Genomic DNA, 21,404 nt, shown 5'->3' with positions numbered 1-21,404 from the left:
AATCAATAGAACAGACCATACAATGATCGCCTCAAAGTAGATATGATCTGCACGTAGTCAGGTCAGTCTTTTGTCACGCTATGTAGTAGTGATCGCACTATACCTGGCGCATAGATAAGGGCGGCGTGGCCGGGACGGAGAGTGAGTGATGTTGCATTTGCACTTGCACCCAAGGAAAATCCTCTTTGGCGGGTCCAACCTCCGCGGCTACGGACAACTGCCCGCAACCTCAACCGCGGACCAGCACTTGTGCCTTTCATGCGCGTCAATCTGCAGCATTTTGTGAACATCAATCTGCGAAGAAGCCATATGGTGAAATGAGGGCAATCGAGGAATCAAGGTACGGCCAATGGCTCACACATGCCCCTCCTGCAAAGGAAATCCCAGCTCAAGAACGGTCAGGCAGCGATGGGATACCCTGTTTTGCGACCATGACACCACCGCCGGCTTTCGGAACGCCCTCAGATTGGAGCAAGACGACAAACTGTGCAACGATGGGCTAAGATCGATCTGTTGGAAGGCATGCGTCTGCTACTGCTATACTGTGATTTAAGTCGCTTACCTTGGGGGTGTAGGCCTTCCTGCTTTTCGACGATCTGGATCGGGCACAGTGGCCGCAGAAGCTATCTGATTCACGAAGCGCCTACGTCGCCTTGAAGGCCCACTTCCTGAAATATATTGACCACCCGGACGACTTGGAGTCGACCGTTGATCCGCTGGCGGATGATGTGGAGGTAGGTACCAGGATACTGTCATGGCCTTTGAGATCGCGGTGAACTAACGCGGTGTTTTTTCCATAGTCCCCATGGCAAACGCTACGGAACGATGAGCAGACAAGGGCGGATATCTCTCAGGATGTGGATCGGTGTTTGCAGGAGAACTTCTTCTTCCGGGAGCCCACCACCAAAGCGAAGATGATCGATATACTATTCATTTATGCGAAACTCAACCCGGACCTAGGCTATCGGCAAGGCATGCATGAGATATTGGCGCCTCTCTTGTGGGTGGTCGACCGGGATGCGATCGAGGCGAACCCACTCGAAGATACCAGAGAAACGAAACCGGATGATGACGCGATGCTTCAACTTCTCGATGCCAACTATGTGGAGCATGATTCGTTCGCGCTGTTCTGCTCAGTGATGCAGAATGTCCGAGTGTACTACGAGCACAATAGGACTCGATCGGCCAATGGTCAGCTGGACGTTATTCCAATTGTGCATCAGTGCCAGCGCCTCCACAATGAACTCCTGGTCACGGCAGATCTCGAGCTTGCGGATCACTTGGAGGCGCTGGAGATTTTACCACAGATCTTTTTGACGTAAGTCATGCATCTATTCGAATGGGGAGCGCAAGGCTGATATGGTGTGAAGTCGCTGGATGCGTCTTCTGTTCGGGCGCGAATTCGCTTTTCAAGACGTCCTTCAAATCTGGGATCTACTCTTTGCAGAAGGACTACGTCCGGAGCTTATTGAATATGTTTGCGTTGCAATGCTGTTGCGGATCCGTTGGCAGCGTGAGAATCCCTTGCCGTCGCGAAATGATACAACGATGCTCTTTACTCCCAATGGGTGATGAGTGCTGCGAGTCCATGTGCTAATAGTTACCAGTACTGGGTGCTGATTCCTCAAGCGCTTTGAGTATCCTACTGCGGTATCCAGCCCCCGACCCTCATTCACCATTGACCTTTGTCTACGATGGAATATATCTGGAACAAAACCCCACCCCGGAGAGAGGTCTGTTCATCATCTCGAAGTATTCCGGTAGACCACCGGATCTGTCGAGAGGACTTGGACAACCAAGTGCCAAACCCTCGAAAGGGAAGTTTCGCCTGCGAAGTGCATCTAGGGATCTGAGTGAGGTCAGCTCTCCTTCCAGGTCACCCGCTAGAAATAGCCCGAAGAGCCTCGAAGCGCTGTTCCAGGACGTATCGGAGGGTATTCAGCGCCGAACCGAGGCCTGGGGAGTCGCCAAAGCCGTTCGAGGGGCAGTGAGCGAAGCGAAACGAAATATGCAGTCTATCCAGTCGGAACATCAGCATCGCGGGACACGGTACGAGAGCCAAAGCCAAGGACTGGGCACTCCCTGGGATCGTGCATCCGACGATACATCCAAGTTGAAAGCGAAGATCGACGAACTTCAGGGGCGGAATAGGGAACTCGCCAAGATGCTAAATCTTGCGCTGAAGGACATACGCTCTCATGTGAACAAAGCTGAGAATACGGGCAGCAGTGACAAGGACACTTTGGAGCATGCTCTTGATAAGGTTCAAAGCATCCAAAGCTGTCTGGAAAACCACAACCTCCCATTAAGCGCTGCCGATCAATCCCCGAGCGAGCATAGTAATGCCGAATCCGAGACGCCCCCTGAAGCTGCTGAAGCTCCCAGTGACAGCGCCAAAATTGCAAACGATGGGGCAGATCGCGCCTCCACTTTTACCCACCGGACCAGCACATCTGCCGAGTCACCCAGATCTCCCATTGGCGTTGGGACGAAGGTGAACCGCAGTACCGCCACCAGCCCACAATTTCCCACTTCCATGCCCCTCCGGCATGTATCTCGGCCATCGTTGGCAGACTCCGAATTCTCCTGGATGCTCGGCGGCAAGCGACATCTTTCGAGCTTTGTCAGCCCGGCATCCGTACTTCCGGAGCAGACTCGTCATGGCGAAGGTCGCCCGCGGTCTAAGCCAGCTTCCCTCTTTGGCAATGGGGACGAAGAGCATGGCAAACCCGGCGCCGAGGTCGAGTCAGATGGTCTGGCCCTGCGAAGCCTCCGTGGACCTAAACCATGAAAGTCCCGACGGGGCACGCGGCAATTTAGTCCGGTGTCTTATTAAGCAATGGTCATTTAGCGGTGAACTATCAAGTCTGTAATGGCTTATTACTTTTTCTTCCTCATAAATTCTCACTATAAGAGGAGGATGTGGGATGTGGGATGTGGGATCGACATGTTGTTTGGGCCTTGCGCACGTATAGAGTGGTTCGGAAAGTGTTTCGCCACATTGAAAACAATCAGCTATGCATTGAGCATGAGCCTTGCTGCTTGCTGCTGGGGCAAGATCTGGCTCGACTGACATACCAGCTGGGTGACATGGCTAGATTACTCTGCACTCAGGTACAGTATCTGACGTATCTGACTTGGATCAGTGGTTGTTACGAATCGACCCCAAGGCATTTGTCCATTCTTGAGTCCTGAAGCTCAGGAAGAAACTCGTACTCATAGCTGCGAGAAGGACACAAGAGAATGCAGCAATCTTAGAACAGCAAATGCGAGCTGGGATGGACCATGCCCAGTGACGCTGGTGGATCTGCAATTTCCAGCCTGGTGGCCCAATCAATCTCGATTTCGGATAGTTTGGTGGTGATCTACAGACACTAGACCAGACTACAGCTGAGAGAGTCTGAGAGTCTGAGTATCCATGGGCCATGGAGGGGACGGCCAATTCGGTTAGTCAGCCAAGCCTCCCCAAGCATTTTACATCTTTTCAGAGTCGGCTTTGAGATGGATGGGTGAAATGAATGGGCATATTGAGGAGGGGGTGGAGGGGCATCGTGCGATCACAGATCGCTGGGCCATTGTTGATTGATTTATTGCTATTCTCCTTCAGTGAACTTGCAACTACTCAGTAATCCGAATTACATCACCATCAGCAGCATGAAGCTTGAGCATTGTCTTTTCCTTAGCCGTAATGGGTTCAAGAAAGGGGAAGGAGGGGGGCGTCTCAATTGAGAGGGGCTGCATTAGCGTATCGGTAGAACCCATGGAGGGTCGCCATGCGCCCATGATGGAGAGGGACTGTTTAGTTTCTTATGAGTAGAAACCAGCTGAAAGTACGGAGTTCGTAGGAGAGGGGCGACCGTGCCATATGATTACCGCCCAACTTGTCCCCTCCTTGTAATTTATCCGCATTCAATGGCCTTGTTTTCGTCTTTTCAGCTTCATTGCAGGTTGAGGAGGCCAACTACTTGGGTAAGTAAGCTATATGCGGGTCTGTATCGAGCCATAGTCCATCCTCTCGTGTTTCAAGGCCACAAAAGGACCAAATCGGGTGGTTTCAGCGGAAATGGAAATCTAAACAATTTCCTTAAATTGGTGGGCAGTAAGAGGATTAATTACCCCCCAGGAAAAAAGAGCACAGAAGTCAAAAGAACCGGAAATGGAATGAGTCTTCTGCCTTCCCCGGACGTCATTCATCATTCCTCCATGTATGTACTCATAGACACCGACTGCATCGTCAACCACCAGTGGACTAAATTATCTTAACAACAATAGCTTCAATTCAAGCCAGCCAGCCAGCCAGCAAGCTGTATCTCTTGTCTCCACTATTATATTACCCACCTTTTTCTCTCTCTTCTCTCTTTTCTTCTTCTTTCCTTCGCTTTTCCCTAATCCACTCACTGCACCTCCCTCACTTTATGGGGGCATAGTTATAGTATCGTTAGTTTCTTCTCCCGTCCTTCTTCCAAATTCCCTTTTTCCTTCAAATCTGCCTCTGCCTCTCCGAAGAACCCGCAATTTGGGGCGTGACTATTTCCTTTCCGTCCCTCGGCTGGCTGGCGGTACCCATTAACTTAGGATTCTTCCTGCGTTTCCACTCACTCACTCACTCAAGAGGTTCACCTCCTGAAGCGCCATAGGCCATTCATTGGCCTTCTTTTCTACCTTAACGAAGTACAAACCACCACTACTACCACCACCACCGAGACAAACCGACATACTTACATCCTTCCTCCCCTTCCACGAGCACTTCTCTTCTCTTCCCCTTCCCCCTCCCCTTCCCCTCCCCCTCCTCTCCCCCTCTCTTTTCTCTCATACTCTTCTCTTCCCCCGCGTGCACGCCCTCGTTCGCCGCCCTCGTTCGCAGGTGTAGGGTACCTGTGACCTCACGAGGCAGCTGCCCTCTTGTTCTTCCGCCCGCAGTCCGCTGACAATTTTTCCTGACCTCCTCACCTTCCTTCTAAACAACCCCTTACCAATTCATTCTACTGCAGCAACAACTGATTGAATTGCTGCATACTCCCTTCGTCTCATTGCACTCAAGGCGTGGACGGGAGGAGGTCTCTTCAATCATCCTGTTCAAAAAAAAAAATCTATTGTCCCTCGCAGTAACACGTCAAACTTCCAACGCACCCTCCACCCACCCCCCCGTCTGCAGGACAACCCGCGCAAGAAAAATTTCCTATCAATTCACCTCTCCCTCCCCTACAACTCACCCCTCCCTCCTCCTCCTCCTCCTTCTCCTACCCACCTCCCTGATCTCGCCGAAAAGAGAACAATCTTCCATGTTTCACATGTTGTGATCCCATGTAGCAATAAACAACATTGTTCTTCCCACCCTAGTTCTCTATTCGTTATTCCTTCCAGCTGCGCCGGGTTGAACCGCTTGTTATCAATCGGTCCGATCGGTGCTGTTTCCTCCACAATTGTCACCATCTTGGGGAAATATGGGTTCTTCGTCCTACGATCTTGATGGTCAGTCTCCCAGGTCCCAGGTTTCTCCACGCTTCCCCATCCTCTTCTTGTCCCCTTTCCTTTACCTAGCATTGTGAGCTTTCCTGCCTGCCCACTTCGGTTGTATTCGCATCGGCATGTGAAAGTTCCTGGTTCCGAGAAGCGTATGTGGTAGGTGTATACGAACGGCGACTGTCGACCCCAAAAGCGCCCAGCCCCGAGCTCCAAATCGGCAGTGATTCTCGAAGCGAAGTGTGAATGCGCCAACAAACAAAAGAATGCCAAGCGACTTTCTGGCCAGTCATTAAGACTCCCATATCGGAACGACCGACACTGCCGCTCATTATCCACATTTTTCGTTATGCATCTCGGAACAATTCAGCCACTTCATTCTCCGTCCTGGGATCAATGCTTCTGAATGGGTAGACAACGACTCAACCAGAGATAAGGAGGAGGCAGGGAAGCAAAGACTAGAGAAGGGACTCAGAAAGTGAAAGACATGCAGCTAACCTCGCGCTGAGGATTTCTAGATGATCCAAGTCCATTATCGTCTCCGTTGGGACCCCTTTCACAGTCGCCCCAGTCGGATCACTTCATCAGACGCCTCTCGACCCATACCGATGATTCAATGAGATACTCCGCGGAGAGTGTCTCGTCCAACTTCGACCATCTCTCGAGGTAGGCGACCGACCCTTGCATTGTCCGGCAGCAGCTTTCTGCATTAGTGCGAATCCGCCGATAGGGACTAAAAAGAGATTTCAAATTTCCCTTCACAGATCTTCTCTGCTGGATCATGAACATGGACTTGGCCCATCAGGTCTAGATCGCATACGCCAACAGCCTTCATCGCGAGCCTTCACCCTCCCGAACATTTCCGCCTCGTCGCTTGGCCCAGTGGCTTCGCGCAGTCATTCACCTTCCCCGCGTTCCGCCTCCTCATCCCGAGCTCATCCCACTCGCCTTTTTGCCAGTGACGATATTGAGACGTTGGAGGACCTCCATCGCTTCCCTTGCGAGTCACTGCATTCGTTCTCGTTCGCTCAGAAATCAGAGGAATTGCTTCACAACCGGCATAATATCTTGAAGAGGTCGATCGATTTCATGCGCGACCGCTTCGGCTGGGCTACCGGCAACAGCCCTGCATTGGCTGCGGTCCAAGGCCGCGCTGGCGGTGATTCGGATACGCAGAGCGTGGTGGATATTTCGACAAGAACGAGCGTATCAGCCAAGGAAGACCGATATCACTTCGCAGGTCTGACGCGTGGTCCGCAAACCGGCCCTGCTAATGTGGATAGTGATAACATCTTTGAGAGAGCGTTTACAGAACCTCAACTCGCAGCCGGCAGGTTTGGAGAGATACCTGCGGAATATGGCTCGATGGGGGCTCAATTGCGCTACTCAGGGCAAGGGGCGGATGTCCTGAGATCGCAGCAGGAGGACGAGATAAGGTCACACCCTTCATCCAGGCGCGTAAGCATTAAAAAACGTACTAACACCGAAATCGGTTCTACCGCTATCCCGGGCAAGCTGATGGAGACTCTAGCACCCTACACAACCGCCGAACCCTTTTCTCCAACCAGCTCGTCCACTTTTGGATACGGATTTCCCGTGCCTGTGCTACATACTCACAGCAGCAAGTGGTCCCCAGCATCGCAGGCCGTGTTCCGCACCGAATCGCAGGAGCCGTGGACTATCTTGGCAGCGAATGATATCTCGTGTCTCATATTCGGTGTCACCCAAGGGGAACTCCGCAAACTAAGCATACTGGAGGTCGTACAAGAAGACCGGCAGGATTGGATTGAATCCAAATTACGGGACCCTTGTACTGAAGCGGCGGCAAAGCTCAAATGTTCGCCGGAACGAACGCGGTCCAAGCCCACGAATACCAAGTCAATGGGAATGGGCAACGGTGTGACCGCACAACTGCTGAGTAAACCGCCTTCTCGGGCAAGGCCTCCCCGAAGAGCGCAGACCGACGACGGCTATGGCTCCAGCACGAGACAGTTGAATCATCCTCCGACCAAATCCCGCGGGGTGCTTCTTTGTGGGGATGTTGTGCCTATCAAGAAGCGCAACGGCAAAACAGGATCCGCCAGCATCTGGGTGATGGAGAAACGAGGGGGCTTGATTTGGGTTATTGAGGAGATTCAAGAGGATGTTGTGACCGTCACTTGCAACGAGTCTTGGGATATCGTGAAGGTCGATGGTGATGTGGACAAGATCTGGGGTCACGGTGCGGTGAAGCCTGGAGACCGGATCACGGAACTCCTGCCTCGCCTTCCTGAGGACTGTCTGGCTGGCTCCATGCGCACAGGCCTCACGAAAGTGGCTGAGACCAAATACTTCGCTTCTCGAACAACAGCCGGCATCTGTATTCCCACCATTGTTACCAAAGTAGACGGAAACCGATCTCTTCGGATATCGAGCTTTCCTCATGTTGCTGGCATGATGGTCCTATCATCGTCGACTCTGAAAATTGTCAGCTCAAATTCCGTGTTCTCCGCAGCACTCTTTGGTCATGAGCGGCCTGAGGGCCTGCACATCAACGACTTGATACCTGGTTTCGATGACTTGTTGAACGTGCTTGTCGAGGAGGAACGGGTTCCTCTCGTGGACGGCATCGTGATTCCTGAACCCAGTTTCCGCAGAGCGCGAACCTTGTCCATCCTCCGGGACGGCGGAAAAGCTCATGTTGTTTCCGTTCTACTAGAACCATCTGGACTTGCAGCCACCCATCGCGACGGGTCTTCAATAGCGGTCGACGTCCAATTGCGGGTGGCTAAGAGCGGTACCATCTTCACCAAGCCGCGGAAAGAATCCATTGAGGAGGTCAATGAGTCAGATTCCGAGCACGACGCTCCCATCGCAGTCACCGAACTCGTGTATGCTTTGTGGGTGACGTATTCGCGTCACATCCACTCGGCAGCCCCGAGGTCCAACATCCCATCTCCCCTCGAATCGGTGCCGTCTGGGGCTGAGAGCCCTACGGCAGTCCTTGTGTCAGGCACGCCAACGCCGATATCGAGCCCGCATCCTTATATAAATGAACAGACGTCGGTGGAGAGCCAGATACCCACGTCTACTCTGAGCCAGCAGCTGAGTGAAGCTGCTTCCCAGCCATTGACGGACAAGCCTGTTCAGCCGGTGCCCGAAGTGAGGCCGTCAAGCGCGAAGGAAACACCGAAGAAACGAACCATTGCTGATTATACTATCTTGGAGGAGATGGGCCAAGGAGCCTACGGAGAAGTCAAACTTGCCCGCCTGAAGAAAATCCCCACGAAGAAAGTTGTCTTGAAGTTTGTCACCAAGAAGCGGATCCTTGTTGATACATGGACTCGGGACCGTCGTCTGGGAACTGTTCCGCTAGAGATTCACGTCTTGGACTTTCTTCGGCGAGACGGGTTGAAGCACCCCAATATTGTGGAAATGGAAGGTTTCTTCGAGGACGACATCAACTATTATATCGAGATGACACCGCACGGTCTGCCCGGCATGGATCTGTTTGACTACATCGAGTTGAAGGTCAACATGGATGAGTCCGAGTGCCAGAATATCTTTCGACAGGTCGTGTCTGCCATTCATCATCTGCATACCAAAGCCCTTGTGGTTCATCGTGATATCAAGGATGAGAATGTCATCTTGGACGGTGAGGGGCGGATCAAGCTGATTGACTTCGGAAGTGCTGCTTATATCAAGAACGGGCCTTTCGATGTCTTTGTAGGCACCATTGGTAGGTTTTATCATCCACACCGCCCCCTTGACTTCGACTTTCTGACACTATTGCAGATTATGCAGCTCCTGAAGTCCTTCAGGGCAAATCCTATCGCGGGAAAGAGCAAGACATCTGGGCTCTCGGTATTCTCCTGTATACCATCGTATACAAGGAAAACCCCTTCTACAATGTCGACGAAATCCTTGACCACCCCCTTCGGGTTCCGTTCTTGCCCTTCTCCGAGGACTGCATCGACCTGATTCGAAGAATGCTTGACCGAGATGTCGACAATCGGTTGACTGTCAGCGAAGTCTTAGAGCATCCGTGGATGGCGGACAATTGAGCGACGCACGGGGCAATTGGTCTTTTCTCTGAAGCAGCGATACATAACGAATTATCATCTTGGATTATACATACAGCAACTGTTTCCATTCTACTTTCGCCTTCATCCTACATGAATATTGGAATGCGACGACCTCGATTATTGTGACTCGGAACGATTGGAGGCGCAGAGGACCCGATAACTCAGCCGCTCTGAAACATAAAAGCATCTTTACACTAGTGGATGGTGCGTGTCCCACGCGAGGAGCAACCGCGAATGGACCTTTGATACATGGCATCTTTGGATGTTGTGGATCACAGTGCTTGAAGTGGTCAGCGAGGGAGATTATGTATAGAAGGTTTAAGCGGCTGAGATACCCCGTCGTCACTATCGCTATGACCCCCCTCACACCATCATCATCATCATCATCATCATCATCATCATATAATTCTTCTCTTTGGCTAGAAAGAAGATACTCTTTGTTTTACTTTGCAATTTGGTTTGGACCGGAATCGATAGCTATTTTGCGTGCATGGCCTGGGAACAAAACATGGGCAGAGAACAGCATGTATTGGATGAACTTGTTTGATTTTATTTTTTCTTGTGTTGATACCCATCGTCGCAGCGGCATTGGATTTTTCATATGCTGTGGAACAGAACCGGGTAAATTAAGCTTCATGCAATTGGGTTACAGTCATGATAGACAGTGAGACAGACAAATACACAGAGATGAGACATGATACTAGTCATTGAGGCAGGCACTCGGTCACCCCGGTCGCATTGACGCTTTTCCTCTTTGCTTCTTAACATTTAATGTAGTGGGTATCTGTTCGAGACCAAAGTGCGGGGGATAGAAGCGGGGAACTTGGGGGCTAGTCCCGGGTATATTGATTGACTTAAACGGTGGCACTTGGCCAAGTTGGTTAGGGTGGTTATTAGACTAGCCTAGAGTTTGGCTGGTTGCCATGTGGGAGACAATGCACCTCAGGGCTTTCTTTCCAATCGAATCCATGGCATGCCTCCACGAATCATACCTACTAGGTACTTAGCAAGTAAGCACTTGGCGTAAAGACGAAGGACAAATGTGCCACTGCAGGAATGTTTTCTTTTTTTTTTTTTTTTTTTTTTTTTTCCTCTGAACAACAAACCCATTCCATGTCTTCCACCTCTTCTGATGATGAATCATATCTGAAAATCGAGATGACTGAGCGGCCTTGTTTTACCCATGAGTTATGTCTACGAAGTACATACATACATACGTACGTACGTACGTACGTACTGTACGAGGACATGTAGACAAGGCACCCCACAATCCGCGACGAGTAACAAAGAGGCAGCCAATTGAAAAATCCCGTGGACGTAAAACGCAAAAGTGTCCGCCTGGTGGTGGGTGGCGTTGTTTTACAATACAAACTGGAACAGGAGGAGGAGGCAAACAATCACTGGAACATTCATTCCGGGTTCCCCACGCCCCTCTCTGCTCCCCCCCTCTCCCTCTCTCTTCCGGGTTTCCTTCCCCCTTCCACTAGGTCCGGTGGAACTTCCCCTTCCCTTTTCTCCTGGTTTGTCGGAGGGAGGCCTGGTACTCGTATGAGTGACAGGTACTTCTTCCGTATAGGGTCGAGGGTCGAACTTTGTCCTGCCACTAGTTAGTTGGTTTTGGTTTCCAACTACGAGTACGAGTACTGTGCCGTACAACCTACACTACGGAGTCGGAAGTGTCGTGCGGGTCCTCCGTTTACTGTGGCAAGCTATTGCACTATTCAATATCTTGGATAGAAATCTGACAGCACAATCTTCAGGTTCAAGGTCTCGCTAGGGAGCTGTAGGGAAGAAGTTAAGGCCCTCATTTCCGATGGTGGATACAGTACTCGTAGAAGGCCAGGAACCTTGAACTGCCTGGGATTGTGGGCAACAGATCCATCCGATTTCCCGGCTCAGTCGGAGTTCTCCGGAGCCGTATATGAGTAAGTTACGGCTTTTTTTTTTGCCTCCTTGAGATGTGGGGGACGATTGCAAGTGGTGGTCCACTGGGGTGGGTTATGTTCTGATTGGATTGTAGTGGAGTGAGAGTTGTTCCTGGCGTTGTTGGTTGGGAAGACTGGATACTTTTGAAAGTAAGAGGCGATTATGGCCGTGTTTGGGGAGGGGTGGTGGTGGTAATGGTGTTGAGGAAGGAGGAGGTTTATAATGTCAATCCAGCAATTCATCAATGCAGTGGCTGGTGTATGCATCAGAATGGAGTATTTACATACACTAGGTGGGTGCAGTGGGAGAATTGTTAAGAATAGCCCAGTCTACAGTACAGACGGACTGTTACCCAGTCACTCCACTTGGTCGAGATGCTGAGTACCTAGTAGTAAGTAGTCTAGCGGACAAGGAACAGGGAATAGACTCCTCCACTATCAACCATTGAAGGCTGTTTGTTTTTGTCGGTGTCTGGCCTGGACTGGACGAGTGGACTTCTCTGGAGGAGACGAGGCATTTGTTTCGTTCTCTGTACCATACGGCCCGGGTACTGTAATTGTTCGGTTTGATGTGATCCGACAGACACATCGCTGAGATCGACATTTACTTGCTCTGGGCTGTGAGGGTTAATCCCATGGCCTATGTACCAGATGACCATCGCTGCTCTAGTTTCGCGTTATCGTTATCTTCTTGTCTATCTTGAGTTTGGTTTTCCCAGTGCTTCGATCAAGTCATGCCTGGCCACCTCCTGATCGCAGAACTGCCATCTGACCCGGTAATAACCGTGACGGAACTGTCACAGACCAAGTGGGGCGAGCTAATCGCTAATCGATAAGTGAGAATCTGTCCATGCCCACCGATAAGAGAGACACTCCCCTCTCACACACACCTGTGGGGTAGTCTAAGAATGGAGGGTATGGCATTGTCGACCAGTGCTATTCGCAGCCTTATCATTGTTCGACTCTTTTCTGTTTGTCACAGCCACTCCATCTGAGCAATTAATTATATTTCGCTCAACATTAAAACCCCCGTGTGGCTCGCCCTTTCGGTCGGCTGACCCGACCTTACGTGATTCTATAGTCGGGATTGCCAATCTCTCCCTTCCCTTCTCTTTCTCTCCTGTCGTCCTGTCACTAAGATACTACGAACGAACAGTAATTTACTGCTCACTACTTTTCCTCCTCGTACTTACGAGTATATCCTACAAGATCCGCTCAAATCTTCTCCAGTATCTCCTCTCCCTTCCTTTCCTCCCCTCCCCTCTCCGCCCTCCTCGTTGTTCGGTCATCCTACAAACTTCGCTTCCGTCAACTCAACGCAAGACTTACCGGTTGCGTTGACACTTACTTTGCTCCTGGTTTATTGTGGATGATGCTTGCGTGACGTCTACAACTGAACTCAACTGGTCGCTCTCCTGACTTCTCGGTCGTAGGCCAGTCTGGTGCTGGCTCTTGCTTCGGGTCCCCGGGTTACGCGGTCGCCGAGTCCCATGGTACAATCGGAACGACAATCTTCAACTCGACAACCCACCTCAACCCTACCGTCGCTTGCTGCTGCTGCTCGGCTGCTCAGGTGATTCCATCCTCCTTTCATCTGTTTTTTCTTTCTCAACCCGAGCAATCAGCCTGTCCATCCGCAGGAACGGAGGTTTGGCGTTGTTTTCTGCTTCTCGGGGTGTGTCTACCATCGCGGTTATCGCCAATCGATAAGATAACCTTCTCACGGACCGGCTGGCTGGAGTCATTATGAGCAATTAGGATACCTTCTTCGTTGTGGCAACTTGCGTTCTGGCGCTGAAAAGCATTCGGTCGCATTGATCGTTCATACCGTTGCGTCACCACATTGATCTAGGACCTCCCTGAACTGAGGACGAGAAGTATCCCGCCAATAGCCCTGAAGTGCATTGCCATCATGGCTACCGCAATCTCCGACGACATCAGACCGACGTCTGAGAGCCCTTCGCCTTCGAGTCCGGCTTCGTCGACGGGTCAGATCCCACTGGAACAACCACCGAAACTCAAGGGTCGTCACAAATTGCTTCAAAACCTCCAACGCATCTCTTCCAGCCCGAGTCTGACCAGGCGCGGCCGATCCGCTTCCACGGGATATCGCCGCGATGGAAAGGCCTCCCTGTCCTGCATTTCCCTTTCGCAAACGGCCTATTCACCTTGCTTGGGCAATGGGAGCTCGTCACAACTGTACGGGGGGCTTAACGCTCAGTCTGTGACTCCCGGGGCCACGGCCCCTCAGACCGACTATTTCGATGGTGCTGCTCGCATCCGGATGGTTCCCTCTGAATCGCCCCATGCCTCGCAATCGAAGACGATCCCGCTTCCTCAAGAGCTGCGACCAGGTTCCCGTGGATTGGCGATTAGCATGGCAGACGTCACGAGTGAAGCCACCGTCGCGCAGCCGTCACCGAAACCGAAGGTTTTCGATTTTTGGGGCAGTCTGCCGGACGAACTCAAGATGCGTGTTTTCCGGTACCTCACACCAAGGGAGATTGTCCGCTGTTCCGCGGTCTCCAAGGCGTGGAATAAAATGTGCTACGATGGGCAGCTCTGGAGGGAAGTCGACACCACGGACTATTACCGCGACATTCCTAGCGAAGGTCTCGTGAAACTGATGACTTCTGGAGGTCCATTCGTTCGAGATTTGAACTTGCGAGGCTGTGTTCAGCTCAAGGATCAATGGCGGACGGATGGTGAACGAATTACTGATCTCTGTCGAAATGTGGTCAATTTCTCACTGGAAGGATGCCGTGTTGACAAGTCCACGATCCACTATTTCTTGCTGCGGAACCCCCGTCTCGAATACATCAACCTGTCAGGGCTACTCACCGTCACCAATTCCGCTATGAAGATCATTGCCCAATCATGCCCGCAGTTGGAGATCCTCAACGTCTCGTGGTGCACTGGTGTTGATACTTCTGGGCTGAAGAAAGTGGTGGCTGCCTGTCCGAAGTTGAGGGATTTGCGAGCCAGCGAGATCCGTGGTTTCGACGATGTCGAGTTTGCTGCGGAGCTATTCGAGCGAAACACCTTGGATCGTTTGATAATCAGCCGGACCGACCTTACCGACGAGAGTTTGAAGGCTCTTATGCATGGCATTGACCCGGAAATCGACGTGTTGCTGGATCGCCCGATCGTCCCTCCTCGACGACTCAAGCATCTGGATATACACCAATGTCCTGATCTCACCGACCAGGGTGTGAAGAGTCTTGCCTGGAACGTGCCCAACTTGCAGGGACTGCAGCTCTCACACTGCTCCGAGCTCACTGATGACTCTGTTATCCCTATCATTCAAACAACCCCTTGTCTCACTCATCTTGAACTCGAAGAGCTGACTCGGCTCTCCAACCATACTCTTATCGAGCTTGCCAAGTCGCCATGCGCTCCTCGTCTCGAGCATCTCAACATCAGCTACTGCGAACTTCTTGGTGACCAGGGAACCTTGCCAGTTATGAAGAACTGCCTCTCTCTTCGCTCCGTTGAGATGGACAACACCCGGGTGTCTGATCTGACTTTGATGGAAGCCAGTCTTCGCGTCCGCAAGAGGGGCTACGGCGAGAATCTACCTCAGATCGGTCTGCGATTAGTTGTGTTCGATTGCGGCAATGTGACTTGGGCCGGTGTCAAGGAGGTGCTCTCAAGCAATGCCTTCATCCCAAGGTCTCGCAAACCCCCTCAGACTATCTCGGTTGTGGCACAGACGGTCGAGCAAGGCCAGGTGCCCGGATCCCCAGCCATGATCACATCTTCCATCACGCCTCCGCCCCCTCCTCCTGTGTATCCGAATGAGATCATCCACCTCAAGTGTTTCTACGGCTGGCAGATGACCGTGAATGAACACAACAAACGAGTTCTCCGCGGTGATCTTGCAGCAGCGAACCGACTCGATCGTAAATGGGCCGAATACATGATAGCGACTGAAGAGGCGGGGACCGGCGGCTCTGGCACGCGCAGGCGACGACGCAGAGCCCGCGAGGCGGAAAGAATCTACAATGAAGTCGACGAGGAGACCGCCGCGTATGGGGTTGGAGGCATTTCAGCTCTGGGAGCCGGACGTCGTCGCCACACGGACAGCAACACTGGCTGCACAATCATGTGAAAAGCTCGCTTGCATACACTTCTTTAATTCTGGTCACTCGATTTGCAACCGTGCAATCTTCAGCGACCCCACGCCCCCGAGGGGTTTTACTTTCTCTCATAGGTTCTGGTAACCTTTTGTTCACGGTGCGTGCCATCATTTGAGCGTCCTTGTGTCCAAAACGGAGAATCGGGTAGCAGGACATTGGTCATGCTAGGGCAGCTGCAAGTATCTTTTGCGTCGGGCGAGCATGCTGCTAGATACACAAACTTGATGGGCTAGTACCAACCGTTTTGCACCAGATGGACCTGGCGGGGTCATTTTGTTGGCGTTGCTTTTTTTGCCCTTTTACCTTCTTCACTGGTGTTGTGTTCCCTTTGCGCTGGATTTGGCGTTCTTGTCTCGGGAGTTAGAACTGGTGTTGCAAATGTTGTACTGCGTCGCACACTGGCTTCCTCTCGATTGTTGATAGACGGAGGATGGAGACTACTGGAGTTGGACTGGGATGGTTTATTTGTCGGTCATTTAGCAAGGAAGATTGGACATTTTCTCGGTCTCGAATTGATCGTATATTCGTATGATTCTCTCTGGATAGCAATGTAGGGCATAATATCAATAGGTTGGCATTGCATAGGTGGTTTTGGGTGTTCTTGGTGTTGAGACATGCCTGGTCCGTGGGAAGCTCAGCCGAAGGTATACGAACTACAGTGGAACAGGTTATGCCCCCCACCCCTCTTTAGTCAGTGATGCGAATTCACAACAGGTATATTTTGGGTATCGTATGATGACGAGGTATGAAACAGTTCGTCAAGGATGAGATACTAAGAAGTAGCCCAAGAAAGAATGAAGAGGAAAAAAGACCAACACCTGCAAATGCATCATCACGCTGACAAGAAGAAGCCACTCGATCACATCTCAAAGAATCCGCCGTCACTCTCATTCCCATCATCATTATTGCCGGCATCCGGCATCTCGTAGTCATCCTGCTTCGCGTGGGACTTCTTCTTGTTCTGTTTCCGATCATCGCCCTTGGCCCTTGCGCTCGACTTGTGGGCATCGGGATGCTCGCGCGCGCTCTTCTTGCTCTTCGTCGACTTGTCCGCCGCCGCTCCGGTGTCTGTCGACTTGGCCTTTCTCTCCTTGTTGTTCAGCTTGCCGTCCCGGAGCAGATCCAGGGTGCCGTCCTTCATGCACTGCTCGACCGTCTTCCACATAGCGGACGACTTCTCCGCTGCTCCCGCCGCATCCTCCTGGTCCTGGTCCTGCTCAGCCTCAACATCCCCCTGCCCACCCTCCGCCTTCTTATTCTTCTTCACATCCGCATACAGAGCAATATACTTCTCCGTGAGCGGGTAGTAAATCGTGTAGTTCAGGTTCACGCGCGCCACGTGCAGCTTCTTGGCCACGGAGGCGAGCTTCTTCTCCCTGGTCGCGGCATCCATGTCGGGTGTGTTCTCGGTGAGCTCCTTCTCCTTGCGGGTGAGGCGGGCGATCTCTTTGGTGGCGGTCTTGCGTTCTACCCACCGAAAATCAAAGAAATTAGCTTCTTTTTCGTTGTCTTCTTCTTCTCTTCCCGGCATTCACGCAACGCAACCAGATTCCCGGTGGGGGGGGGGGGGGGGGGGGGGGGGGGGGGAAAAAAAAAAATTTTTTTTTTTTTTTTTTTTTTTTTTTTTTTTTTTTTTTTTTTTTTTTTTAAAATGATACTTCTTGATCAGCTTCGACCGCTCGCGACTCTGCATCTCTTCCTCAAGGTCGCGCTCGTAGCCCAGCAGGGCGCGCTCCTGGGTAACGCGCACGTCGGCTGGGAGGTCGGGCTTGGCGAGGAGGCGCTTGGCGGCGCGGATGCGTTTCTTGAGGTCGTTCACGGAGGTGAAGTCGGGGTTCTTCTTGAGGAAGACCTTCTTGCGGGAGTGGTGGCCGTGGCCGCGTTCTTCGAGGTCATCGCCGCCGCCGCCGTTGTCGCTGTGTTTGCGTTTGCTGGGGCGGGGTTGGTATTCGCGGGGCATTTTGAAGGAGTTTCTTCGGTTTGGCTTTGGCTTTGAGTGTGAAGGCGAGGCGGAGGCGTTTGGAGAATGGCTGGTTAATGGAAGTCGATATAACCTGCCCGCTCAGCTGAGAAAAAAAATTACTCTATCGGGCGATTGATTTGATAGTATGCCCGGATCATTCGTCGGACCGGAAAGGCATGCTCCGCAGCCAATCAGACGGCGTCTAGTGCCATGACGCACCCATCGATTAATCCAATCCAATCCATGGGCTGGAACTACTCGGACTAAACTGAGCTATCGAGTGACAGATCGATCCATGATACAGACAGTACTTCCAGTTGCATCGCTACCTTACATTTCTTACAACTGCTCCTCAGCTTGCCTGCAGATTGTCCGGTAGGCTCGCGCATTGCTGTCTCTGGTGCAAGCAGGATTGTCGGGCAGATTCACACTCTCCACTCCTCATGGGCTACTACATCTAGACCCCTGGCCTTCACCTCCAACCTTCCTTGTGGACGGAAGTTGCTTCGCGGGGTGTGGATTGGCGTGGACGCATCAGATTTGGCTTGCCGGTTTCAGCAAGATTGCTACACACTTCGCAATACTAACCCACCCGGGGGGTTCAAAAGCAGTCTAGATCATCGGTGATCAGTCTCATCGGCAACCCGGACTTTCGTCGGTTCAGCTCGCTGTCTAGCAGCCCCGCGCCTGCTCTTCCAAAAGGTGGGGCGGTAGTGGTGTCGCGAGTGGAGGACCTGCCAGAGGCTGCCAGCCGCAGCGCACCGCAGCGATGGAGACGGCCATTCGGTGGTCGCCGGCCTCGACGACCAGCGAGCAACGCTTCCTGTCCGTGGACGTGGTGAACAAGGCCTTCCGCCTGTGTCGCGTGACAGCCTTCGACGGCCACCGCCGCCTCGAGCATGAGGTCCTGTCGACGCACACCAAGGTGCCCGCCTTCCGGGCCTTCGACTGGTCCCCCATGGACGAGTCCCTGGTCGCCGTGGGCCAGTCCTCGGGCGATGCGACCATCCTGCGCATGACCGGCGAGGCCCAGGAGTCCTTCTCCTTCCCCATCCGCCACCAGCGCTACTGCAATGCCGTCGCCTTCAGCACCCACGGCCTGCTGGCCGCCGGCCTGGACCGCGTCCGCAATGACTTCTGCCTCAACATCTGGGACGTCAACCAGCGCCTGACCATGAAGGCCCCCGCCACCAAGGGGTTCGTCGAGCCCCTGCGCAAGCTGGCCAGCTCCGAACCCATCACCAGTATCAAGTTCTTCCGGGATCAGCCTGATACCTTGGTCACCGGCGTGAAAGGGCAGTTTGTGAGGATCTATGATCTTCGAGGTGGGTTGTTGTTTATCTTCGTAGTTTTGTTCTTTTTCGCTGGGCTAGTCTTTTAGGCTTCGGGGGGTTTAGAGCTAATTTTCGTTCTCACGCACAGAGGGTCCTGGGAACCCGTCATTACAGTTCCCCACGCGCTGCGTTCACAATCTGGCTATCAATTGGCTGGATGAGAATTATGTCGCCTCGTGTCAGGGGACGAATGATCCGGTGATTTGTGTCTGGGATCGGCGCATTGGTTCGCGCTATATCACGCCCGCAGTGGGGGCGGCCACCGCTCTGGATGCCGGCCAGGCTGGCCCTGCGTTGGAGTTCAAGAACGTTGTCGCTCCCAAGTCGAGTATCTGGAGTCTGCGCTTCTCGCGTACCAAGCGGGGCTGCCTGGCGGCCTTGGCCAACACCGGTCATCTCAAGACCTATGACATCGCCAAGGAATACCTGGCGGAAGAGATGCGGTCCTCGGTGGACGAGACGCTGGGCCATGGCTCGGCCCGCAACTATCCCGAGCAGATTTACACCAAGTATGAGCGGGACATCGTCGGCCCTTTCAACCACCCTTCCCGTGGCTATGCCGAGGAGGACAGGGTCGTGGCCTTTGACTTCCTCAACATGAGCTCCGACAACGAGCCCAGTGCGATCACGATGAACGGTACCGGGCAGATCAGCATTCTCACGTCCAAACCTCCCTCACCTCCTGTACGGCTCTCGTCACAAGGCTCCCTGATATGGGGTTCGCCGGATGATGCCTTCGACTTCAGAGTGATCAGCCCCCCGTCCAACCCGGAGACTGGCATAGCGGAGATTGTGCGCGAGGTACGAGACCGGGTGTCGGTGCAGACTGGGGCGCCAGCGCACGGATCGGAGAGCCCTCTTTCAAGTCGAAAGGCCCGAGAGCGTGCTATCTCGCTTGGAACAGCAGGCGTTCCTCTTGCCGTGGAAGATGCTTTGACGTTACTGTCCGTCAGCAGGCTCCGATGCAAGGAAGGCTATCTTTTTGATGAAGCCCGGAACAAGAATATATTGGCAGATGACCCCTGGCTCCAGGGATTCTGGGACTGGATTGAACGTATGTTCTACGCTGCTCGGTGGTATTGTAGCCTTGCTAATTCGACCAGGTGCGCGGTCTGCCTCTTCCAACGAATCGATGATCATCAACGGGTTGGATCTGAACTACTTGGGGGTTTACGACGTGTGGAACAGTGACTTGGGTAAGAAAGCTTGGAGTGGATTATGACAGCACTAACACTGGGTAGGAGAGAGCCTGGAAGCTCGACGTGTGAGCTCAGACTCACCGCCCGACATCAATGAGACGATTGTCCACCTGGTTCGCCAGCAGCTGAACCTACCAGAAACTAAGGGCTGCGAGACAGACTATGCAGAACACCGACGACTGTGTCTACGAATCTGCGGTGCCGCGCAGTCATACCGTGAATTAGAAGAGCTCGTCAAGAACCTGTCGGCAGATAAGCAGCACACCAAGGCCGCCGCGTTGGCCATCTTCCAGGACGAACCAAAGCTGGCCTACCTAGCGTTACGAAGTCATGAGCCAGCGCAGGCGCACAAACTCCTCGCCATGGCCATTGCCGGCGCAGCGAAAGGCGACACCGACCCCGACTGGGAGGAGACCTGCGCTGAGATCGCCACGGAGCTGACGGACCCGTACGCGCGGGCTATCCTGGCGCTGGTCAGCCGCGGGGACTGGAACTCGGTCATCCAGGAGACCACGCTGCCTCTACGGTACCGCATCGAAGTCGCCCTGCGCTGGCTCCCGGACGACGACCTCACCACGTACCTGCATGAAGCGACGCAGGAAGTCATTCGGCAGGGCGACATCGAGGGCGTCGTGCTCACGGGCCTCGGCCACTCGGCCATGGACCTGTTCCAGTCCTACATCACCAACTTCCACGACATCCAGACCGCGGTGCTCGCGATGAGCCACACCGTGCCGCGGTTCATCAGCCACCCGCCGTACCGCGCCCGGTTCCAGGCCTGGCGCGAGACCTACCGGTGGCAGATCAACAGCTGGAAGCTGCAGCTGGAACGGGCCCGGTTCGACGTCGGCTCGCGCAAGTTCGCCGTGACCTGGGACGGTCGCAAGCTGATGGACCCGCCGCGCCAGCAGATCAGCCTCACCTGCAACTACTGCACGCGGCCGCTCACGCAGCACGACGCCTCGTCGCAGCTCACCCCGGCCGCCACGGGCGAGGTGGTGCACCCGACGGCCGGCAACCCGCTGGGCACGGCCGCCATGTCCGGCACCGTCTGTCCCCGGTGCGGTCGCCATATGCCGCGCTGCGGCGTCTGCACGCTCTGGCTGGGGTCCCCGGATCCCATGTCCAAAGCGTACGTGGCGGCCGACGCGGGCGGGGCGGAGAACCGGCGACCGAGCGAGTCGGAGCTGATGCGCCGGTTCATTGTGTTCTGCATCAACTGTAACCATGGCTTCCACGCCCACCATGCGCGGGAGTGGTTTGCGAAACACAAGGTCTGCCCGGTGGCGGAGTGTAGCTGTATTTGTGATCGATGAT

The 21,404-nt window shown here is 53.3% G+C and overlaps 7 protein-coding genes across 7 annotated transcripts; 5 read left to right on the top strand and 2 right to left on the bottom strand.

The window, feature by feature from the left end:
* Nucleotides 1-317: 317 nt before the first annotated feature.
* BO86DRAFT_423601 (GTPase-activating protein GYP6) lies at nt 318-2,791 on the top strand (the record flags this gene model as incomplete). Its single annotated transcript, XM_025675407.1, has 6 exons — nt 318-340; nt 403-520; nt 576-734; nt 801-1,318; nt 1,371-1,513; nt 1,608-2,791. 6 exons carry the CDS (start codon nt 318-320, stop codon nt 2,789-2,791), a joined length of 2,145 nt encoding a protein of 714 aa, XP_025521772.1.
* Nucleotides 2,792-2,861: 70 nt separating this feature from the next.
* Nucleotides 2,862-3,522, bottom strand: BO86DRAFT_45332 (uncharacterized protein). Its single transcript, XM_025676984.1, has 2 exons — nt 3,079-3,522; nt 2,862-2,867 (listed from the first exon to the last, which is right to left on the bottom strand). The coding sequence occupies exon 1, from the start codon at nt 3,425-3,427 to the stop codon at nt 3,143-3,145; it is 285 nt and encodes a 94-aa protein (XP_025521771.1). The 5' UTR covers nt 3,428-3,522; the 3' UTR covers nt 2,862-2,867; nt 3,079-3,142.
* Nucleotides 3,523-5,444: 1,922 nt separating this feature from the next.
* BO86DRAFT_423600 (serine/threonine-protein kinase) lies at nt 5,445-9,506 on the top strand (the record flags this gene model as incomplete). Its single annotated transcript, XM_025675406.1, has 4 exons — nt 5,445-5,472; nt 5,982-6,129; nt 6,228-9,181; nt 9,238-9,506. The coding sequence occupies 4 exons, from the start codon at nt 5,445-5,447 to the stop codon at nt 9,504-9,506; spliced, it is 3,399 nt and encodes a 1,132-aa protein (XP_025521770.1).
* A 121-nt stretch (nt 9,507-9,627) lies between these two features.
* Nucleotides 9,628-10,320, top strand: BO86DRAFT_45238 (uncharacterized protein). Its single transcript, XM_025676924.1, has one exon. It carries the CDS (start codon nt 9,833-9,835, stop codon nt 10,193-10,195), a length of 363 nt encoding a protein of 120 aa, XP_025521769.1. The 5' UTR covers nt 9,628-9,832; the 3' UTR covers nt 10,196-10,320.
* A 2,885-nt stretch (nt 10,321-13,205) lies between these two features.
* BO86DRAFT_45162 (F-box domain protein) lies at nt 13,206-16,007 on the top strand. Its single transcript, XM_025676872.1, has one exon. The coding sequence runs from the start codon at nt 13,365-13,367 to the stop codon at nt 15,561-15,563; it is 2,199 nt and encodes a 732-aa protein (XP_025521768.1). The 5' UTR covers nt 13,206-13,364; the 3' UTR covers nt 15,564-16,007.
* Nucleotides 16,008-16,300: 293 nt separating this feature from the next.
* On the bottom strand, nt 16,301-17,647 carry BO86DRAFT_393898 (Efg1 domain-containing protein). The gene is made up of 2 exons (XM_025673116.1): nt 17,240-17,647; nt 16,301-17,059 (listed from the first exon to the last, which is right to left on the bottom strand). The coding sequence occupies exons 1-2, from the start codon at nt 17,549-17,551 to the stop codon at nt 16,451-16,453; spliced, it is 921 nt and encodes a 306-aa protein (XP_025521767.1). The 5' UTR covers nt 17,552-17,647; the 3' UTR covers nt 16,301-16,450.
* Nucleotides 17,648-17,840: 193 nt separating this feature from the next.
* BO86DRAFT_373976 (uncharacterized protein) lies at nt 17,841-21,403 on the top strand (the record flags this gene model as incomplete). Its single annotated transcript, XM_025670403.1, has 4 exons — nt 17,841-18,879; nt 18,977-19,942; nt 19,992-20,084; nt 20,130-21,403. Exons 1-4 carry the CDS (start codon nt 18,324-18,326, stop codon nt 21,401-21,403), a joined length of 2,889 nt encoding a protein of 962 aa, XP_025521766.1. The 5' UTR covers nt 17,841-18,323.
* Nucleotide 21,404: the final 1 nt, after the last annotated feature.

This window comes from Aspergillus japonicus (assembly GCF_003184785.1).
Source record: "Aspergillus japonicus CBS 114.51 unplaced genomic scaffold BO86scaffold_133, whole genome shotgun sequence".
Classification (NCBI taxonomy): Eukaryota; Fungi; Ascomycota; class Eurotiomycetes; order Eurotiales; family Aspergillaceae; genus Aspergillus; species Aspergillus japonicus.
Note: the sequence above shows the minus strand (reverse complement) of the source record. Positions and strands in the feature narration are given on the sequence as shown.

What these genes read in the sequence shown, in the direction of transcription:
- BO86DRAFT_45238 (XM_025676924.1), top strand. Translation starts at nt 9,833, where the DNA reads ATGTATAGAAGGTTTAAGCGGCTGAGATACCCCGTCGTCACTATCGCT.
- BO86DRAFT_45332 (XM_025676984.1), bottom strand. Translation starts at nt 3,427, where the DNA reads ATGGCCCATGGATACTCAGACTCTCAGACTCTCTCAGCTGTAGTCTGG.
- BO86DRAFT_393898 (XM_025673116.1), bottom strand. Translation starts at nt 17,551, where the DNA reads ATGCCCCGCGAATACCAACCCCGCCCCAGCAAACGCAAACACAGCGAC. An exon ending in TGATCAAGAAGTATCATTTT is followed by an intron (nt 17,060 to 17,239) that starts AAAAAAAAAAAA and finishes TTTCGGTGGGTA; the next exon opens with GAACGCAAGACCGCCACCAA.
- BO86DRAFT_45162 (XM_025676872.1), top strand. Translation starts at nt 13,365, where the DNA reads ATGGCTACCGCAATCTCCGACGACATCAGACCGACGTCTGAGAGCCCT.